The 7,902-nt window shown below is 43.3% G+C and overlaps 1 protein-coding gene across 1 annotated transcript; it reads left to right on the plus strand.

The window, feature by feature from the left end:
- Positions 1 to 210: 210 nt before the first annotated feature.
- LOC308290861 (solute carrier family 35 member C2-like) lies at positions 211 to 5,826 on the plus strand (the record flags this gene model as incomplete). The annotated part of the gene is made up of 9 exons (XM_080732773.1): positions 211 to 216; positions 325 to 475; positions 1,489 to 1,552; positions 1,956 to 2,028; positions 3,183 to 3,351; positions 3,867 to 3,950; positions 4,450 to 4,625; positions 4,947 to 5,076; positions 5,681 to 5,826. The coding sequence occupies 9 exons, from the start codon at positions 211 to 213 to the stop codon at positions 5,824 to 5,826; spliced, it is 999 nt and encodes a 332-aa protein (XP_080588899.1).
- Positions 5,827 to 7,902: the final 2,076 nt, after the last annotated feature.

Genomic DNA, 7,902 nt, shown 5'->3' on the forward strand with positions numbered 1-7,902 from the left:
ACCGACAGACAGACAGATACAGATATCTCCATATATGGGCATAAATGGACACAGGCAGACAAATGGTCAAAACGGGTCCTATGAAAACAGGTATAATGGGGTTTGCATTAAAGGGCGGGGCATTCATTCCCTATTTACATTGTTCCGAGTTGGCCAGGTCGCCGACTAGACGCTGGGCCGCCCGCCAGCTTCTAGTCTAACAAATGGCTGATGAAGGTGAGATGAAACTGCATTTCTATATGTGACTCTCTGGCCAGGAAGCCCTGTTGTTTTACTCTGTAAGCTGGGGCTATTTGGTTTGAATATTGTTTTTACCTTCTTCAGGGTTTCCACTACCCTCTCTTCATGACCTTGGTTCACCTTACCATCATTTTCTGCCTCTCAACCCTGACACGGCACTGCATGCTGTGCTGGACTGGGAAACCCCGTGTCATTCTCAGCTGGAAGGTCTACATTTACAAGGTGGCCCCCACAGGTGAGGTTTGGTGGACAGCGTGTGACAAAGTCATGAAACTCGACTTAACCACGTGAACCCTAGCGTCCCTATTCTGGGCACGTCACTCATAATAGGCGAACATTCGTCCAAATTTGGCAAACATTACTGAAAATAGACAATGTAAAAGCTCACAATGCATAGTGTTGCTGTTGTGATTTGGTTTATCGGCTATTTAGGTTAATTTGGTGTTGAGGGAAAAACACATGGGTATAGACCCCTTGGGACCCCAGTCAACTGCAGTATATAGAGTTTAAGTAGTTAAGATTCCACATGTACTTGAATTGCATATTTAGAGACTTGGACACAGTATCATGTACTTGAATTGCATATTTAGAGACTTGGACAAAGTATCATGTACTTGAATTGCATATTTAGAGACTTGGACAAAGTATTGACAGAGTAGTAAAATGGGTGAAGCAAGATAGTCAGCTCTTATCATGTTCATTGACTAACTGACATAACTGTGCTCTTCAGTACGTAAAGACGTTGACTAAAGTCCATAGACTGACAGACCACTTTATATCAGATTTCAGATGTGGCTGTTGTGCAAAATTATTAGCAAATAATACAATGTAAATGTATCTGTCCATAACTGCCTATTCAGTTATCCACCATTAATAGCCGCATGTAGTATACTGTATTTAAGTTGACCAGGATCTATACTTGGGCCCCGTCTTTTTTCCTCTATACCAAATAGCCGAAGTACAAGCTCACCATGCGCTGCAGCAAGAGCTTGTAGTTCAGCTATTTATGCAGAATGTTTGCCTATTTTTGCAGAATGTTTTGTCTATTATGACATGCGCTGGTGGGCTAGAGTTCATGTGGCTCATGTGGTCATATTTAACAAAATACGTAAAATAAAAACCCTTCATTTGTTCTTCTCAGTCACAGCATAGGCTAGTTCTTCAACTACCTATGATAATCAGTGTGTTGAAACAGTAGGTGTGTGGTCATACTGTGTGATCAACGTATCATGTGTTCCTCTTATCCAGCCCTGGCGAAGGCACTGGACATCGCACTTTCCAACTGGAGCTTACTTTTCATCACTATCAGTTTGTAAGTTTGTACATGTGCTTGAATTATTACACACCTTAAATACACATTTGAGTTTGCAGCTAAAAAGCGAGGATTTTACTCTAATTAAGATGTGACAATGCTTGTAGCAGAAAAACATGTCATACACTTTTTTTTTACACTTGTTTAAGCCTGCAACACACCAACTAATTGTTGACCTGGCACACCATTCATCTGTAGCTGGAAATGACATAAACAATGCACCCCCCCCCCCCCCCCATTTTCCACTGGTAATCAGAAGGTCTTTGTCTGCGATTGTGCATCTTTAAGTGACATTTGTTAGACCTTGAAGAAATGTACATACTGTACAGTAGGTTTGTGGGTGGAAGTGGATTGACGTTTTGATTGACATACTGTAACGTACATGATCTTTTTGTCACTGAAGGTACACCATGACCAAGTCTACAGCTGTGCTCTTCATCCTCTTCTTCTCCCTTGTCTTCAAACTGGAGGAGCCAGTGAGTGACCAACCCCCTAATGAATCACATTATATTTGATTTAATCTGCGTGACACACACATTGAAATGCAATGCTCACATAAAGGTCCCCTGTTCGATCCTCAGCTCTTCCAGGCTTTGTGTCGCCTCGTTAAGTGTCCCTGAGAAAGACACTTAACCACTTTAACCTTGGCGTCCCAATTGTGAACATGTCATTATGGGCAAAAATACGAATTCCAACGATGTTTGAAATCAGAAAATAACCACACCTCACAACCCAATAGTGACGTGTGTTGTATTTCTTTAGGAAGAAGGAGGAAGTTTGTGTCTTACTGGTTCCCTTGACAGAAAATGTATATTGGTGAAAATAAGCTCTGTGGCACATAAAAGTTCATTATACTTTGCTTTCACGTTTTGTTCGGTAAGGTAATCAAATTTACACAACTTTCTTTTTTCCTTTTTTACGTAAATGTATACACTCAAAGCTAAAAAGCGAACATTTTAAATTACCTACACCACGGTTGCATGACCACAAATACCTGTGTGTTCAGTGGGATGTAGTTCAAATTTGGTTTTCCGTATTGAGAAACATACCTGTAAAAATTAAACAGTTGATAATCTTGATACAAAATTCAGACACATCTCTTTATGGTCTTTCTTCCAAAACTATTTTGAAGTTATAATTATAGCCATAACGTTTCATCAACTGGTGGGGTGTCCGCTGGCCTAACGGTCCAGGCGCATACCACATGGGCTCTGATGCCTGACAGCGTGTTGCGGGTTCGAGTCCCGATCCCGGCGGCCTATGCTGCATGTCACTCCCCGTCTCTCTCTCCTTGTTTCCTGTCTACCTACCTACTGTACTACTGTATAAATAAAGGCCTAAAAGCCTAAAAAGATATCTAAGAAAAAAGAAAATACTACAACTACAAGCTACAACTTTGTTTCCTGCTCTCTGAGAGGAGAGAAGGAGTCCCGCACACTGTCTTCACTTATAACTTTATTCAGCAACGATTCGGTCTCTTCAGACCTTCATCAGGCATCTGCTCTCTGAAAATCTGTGGAAGTTTGCAAATGTTTGAGATGTGCTGTGGCAATTGCAATAATAATGTTATTGAAAACATCCCCTCTTCTTTATTTTCTCTTTTCATCCTCAACTCCCCCCCTAACCCTAGAATCCATTCCTGATTGTTGTGGTTTTGTTGATCGCAAGTGGCCTGTTCCTGTTCACCTACAAGTCGACCCAGTTCAACCTGGAGGGGTTCATCATGGTGCTGCTGGCCTCCTTTATAGGAGGAATCCGTTGGACCCTTACTCAGATCCTCATGCAGAAAGCAGAACTAGGTTAGTAGAGACGAGTCAGTGCTCTGTAATCAGCATCAGCAACACATTTACTAGTTCAGATTGTCATCATTTTAATTAAACCGCACAGTAATTTAATTCCGGGATCAACTCATGTAAAAAGAAGATTAAAATTCACAGAACATTAGAAGATAAGTGCCCTTGAGTTTTTATAACACGGTTGAATTCTAATTACTCATTGTACCGCATTGATGTTCTTCTCTGTTTTATAGTCACCATAACCCATAATGTTTTTGGTGAAATTGTGTCATGAAACATGATGTCATGAAATGGGTAATAATAAAACTATGGTTTTCAGGCCATAGTTTGTTGTCATTGTATATAACAGATAAGGCATTGTTTAGCCCAGTGTGAAAAGAAATCTACCATTGCATGTCAAGAGTTATTGCTTAGTTAATTATAAAATATCCCTAGAATATATTTTGGACGAAGATAACTGAATGTCTTAAATTTTCACATTCTCTCACCCATCCTATTTTGATGCCCATTCCCTCCAGGCCTCCAGAACCCAATCGACACCATGTACCATCTACAGCCTCTCATGTTCTTGGGCCTCTTTCCACTCTTCTTCTTTAACGAAGGTGAGGCACACTTTTGGCAGCATTTTGTCAATCTTTGCCCTTAGCCTCTTGTGAGATACAGTATGGTCTTTTACTGTAGGCTATGTGGTCATGTAATCTATTCAATACACACACACACACACACACACACACACACACACACACACACACACACACACACACACACACACACACACACACACACTAATTGTGATGTTCTTTTGTTTTCTTGCTTAGATGCAAGATTTTTGCCTAGCCTGCGGTGTTAAATGTAGTTTTCTTTGAGCCTCCTATAGGGTGACACAATCTGGGCCTGCTTAGCTTGGCATGGCCAATGGCAGATTCTTCTGGTTTCCAGGCTAGAGCCTGCTGGTTAACCCTTGATCTATAAACATAGCGTCGAGGTACCTGAGATGTCAGGATTCATTCGCTTAATGTGCTGTTAACGCATGTGAACCAATGGGGATTGTGAGAGGCTGTTTCTTCATCGTTCATTTCTGTCCTGTGTGTCTTCCCGCAGGGCTGAGCCTGAGCACCTCAGAGAGGCTGTTCCGTGTGACACACCTCTCCCCTCTGCTGTACTCACTGCTCACTCTGAGTGTCGGTGGCGGGCTGGCCTTCGGACTCGGCTTCTCAGAGTTCCTGCTCGTGTCCCGAACTTCCAGCCTCACTCTCTCCATAGCGGGGATCTTCAAGGTAATGTGCTTGATAAGAATCAGGTTGATGAAATGCATGCCCTTACAGAGACTGTAAGGGCATGCAAAGCTAGTGTTTGCCCTTGAAATGAGTCATAGAAATTGTACAAACATGGAGAACACTTGAAATACTGGAGACAGACAGACGGGTAATTTTGCTGTCAATATGGGTTAGCAAACTTAGCATAATAACTGTTTGTATATGACAACCATCAACAGATAACTGAAAAGTAAATCAGCAGCAGTGTGATATGGTCCTTTTATTTTGTATATTGACCTGCCACAATTCTACATAACTTACTGGTTTCGTTTATCACTACAGGAGGTCTGTATTCTGCTGTTGGCAGCTGGCTTTATGGGAGACAAGATGACTGCTATCAACTGGATGGGTTTTGCTGTGTGCCTGTCTGGCATCTCTGTGCATATTAGCCTCAAGACTTACTATAACAAAAGTAAGATTGCTATTATTTTGCAAATGTCAAGTCTATGGAATAGATTTTTATAGTTTCCTAAAACAAAAATCAACCAAGCCACAGTATGCTTTGGAAAAATGGTTGGCCGTAACATGTATACTGTGTGTGTGAATCAGTCTGAACCTGCCAGACCATGGTCCTTCTTAGGCATAGGCTACACGGAGCTGGATTTTTCATATATCCTGTTTTTTCAGATATCCACATAGAAAAATATCTAGGTCCACACGGAGCTGGATATTTCATATATCCCGGTTTTTCAGATATCCACATAGAAAAATATCTAGGTCCACACGACAAAGATATCTAGGTCTAACAAGCACACACACAGTAAAGTCTTCAGAGATATCCGGGTTCCCTGTCTACACGGATCCAGTGAATCGGATATTTTTCAATCTCTCCACTTATTTATCGGGTTTAAAAAATATCCAGCTTCACAGCCGAAATATCCAGCTTCGTATGGCTGCAAGCCCCAAACGCATAAAACAATGTCTAGCTTCAGAAATATCCAGCTCTGTGTAGCCGGCGCCTTAGTAGTGTATTCCAGTAATCTCCAATCTTTTGTGATGGTTTTCCTGGTTTTCAGACAAGGGCCCCACGTTAAGACAGTTAAGCAGTAAGAGCCCAGAGCTGGAGCTGCCACTGCTGCGGCAGAACGGAGATGAGGGCGAGGACACGGCCGCAGGTGAGGATGATGACGAAGACGAGGAACAGGAAATCACTTTACATTGACATCACATGACCGGAACTAGCAAAGGGCTTGTCTGTTTTCAGCTACACTTTGGCTGCGTCTCAGGTCCTTATTCTGATCTGTCCTATCCTACATCCTAGCTCTAGTAGAATTCGGTCGGCCAACATCAGGAAATGGATGGATTTTTTTTCTTTTTTTTAAGATTTGTTTTTGCGCTTTTATGCCTTTATTGGATAGTACAGTAGACTGACAGGAAACAGGGGAGAGATGGGGAGAGACATGCGGCAAAGGTCATCCGGATCGGGAATCGAACTGGCGACGCCGCCAGGCATCAATGCCTATATGGTAATCGCCTAGACCAGTAGGCCAAATGGATGGATTGATAAATCACAGAAAAGACGTGTTGTGATTGGCCAGTAGTCACTTGACTGGCAGCACTCTGAGCTAACGCGGACCAGTTTGTGTAGGCAGATGGGCGGGCACGGCTAATCTCTCCGCGAGTCTCTGGCCAATAGCTTGTGTTCTCCTCCCCCCCACCCCCTCTGCTCCTCTGCTCAGCGCAGAGAACGCTGCTGCGTCATGACGTCAACACATTCGGTGCGATGTTCTCTGCACTCTGATTGGTTAGGGAAATTCTACACTTCCTCCAACAGTGATCATAACGCGATCGCCCAGGCTTCTTTTTCTTTCCGATCGCCAAAAGAAGCCTGGGTTTCCGAGGCTAGACTGGCAGCGATCCCTTGGTTTTTCCAGGAAGTCCGGACTACAATTGTTGCACGTGGCTCCAATGAACTGCAGAGGCGAATGAGGCATCTAGCCTTTTATATCTGTGGTGTCAAGTCTCTTATGCCTGCTCGTAGGACATAGGAAATAGGATCAGGAGGCATCAATGAGGAGGTACTGTAGGAAACCTTGATGCTTCCTACCAGGGAGTGTTTGCAAGCTGAGCAGCATGACGCCCCTCCAGCTGACAGTAGCCCTTACAAGGGAGAGGGCCTATCACCTGTGATGTTGTCATCAGAAATGGACGTTGCATGACATGGCACTTCAGAGGAATTGACGTCCCAAATGTTCATCCTTTCCTCTCTACTCTTCTATGTTTCCTCAGTGGGAGGGACTAACATACAAGGAAAGGATGCATGTATAGGAAATGAGGATTTAATTTAAGGACCTGAGATGCAGCCTTTATCGTTTGTATGTAGTGTTGCATTGATGCAGTATTAACAGTCAGGTCAGAGCCTTTTTTCTGTTTTGTTGAACACAGCAGCACCAACTCCTTTGCTCTGGACATTCTGTGAGGCCACGTCTTGTTTATGAACTATGTTGTAGACTGTTTGAACTTGAGATGACCTCAAGTTAATTTATGAGCTATTGCCTTAGGGGAAATTGTAGCTAAAAATGTGTCAACTAATTATCATCTACTGTATTATAAGAGCGTCATGGCAGCAATAGGGACATGTTGACATTTTTATTTTTGGTATGTCAGTCTCCAACACCAGAAACATTTTGGTAAATGTTTTACTTCATTTTTCCTTCACTTTCCGGCTAAATGAATTGTTTGCATTCTTTGGGGCCACATGCTACTTGCTAACCTGACTTTCGCCAGATGGTTTGCAGCATTGCATATGCCTGCATAACGCTCTGCTTCTACCATCTGGACTCGGTCCAGCACAACCGATTTAAGGGGCGGGCCATTTTTTAAAATTCTAAAGCAGGTGATTGGATATGGCCGTGCCAACTCCCAACGACTCATATTGGCCTGTCTGCATGACGTTGCACCCAGAATCCGCCTCCTGGGTTTCCACGTGGTCTGCAATCAGACTCTATTGGCTCAGAGCCGCTCAGAGCCCGCCCATAGCTGCCGCTGATTGGTCCGGCCAGGGACATTCCAAAGGGAACCCCTCCTCCGCAAGTGAACCCAGATGGTAAAGCAATGCATAAGCAATGCTGCCACCATCTGGCGAAAGTCAGGTAAGCTACTTGCAAGCTGCAAACCAAGATGCAGGTAGAGGCCTTTTCCCACATTCTAAAGCCATTTCTCTAGCCATTGTCTGGAAAAACAGGTCCAAACATTGTACAGAGTTGTCGTCTCATACATAGCACAAAACGGGAGGTTG

This window comes from Nannobrachium achirus (assembly GCF_963921795.1).
Source record: "Nannobrachium achirus genome assembly, chromosome: 9".
In the NCBI taxonomy this organism is placed as follows: domain Eukaryota; kingdom Metazoa; phylum Chordata; class Actinopteri; order Myctophiformes; family Myctophidae; genus Nannobrachium; species Nannobrachium achirus.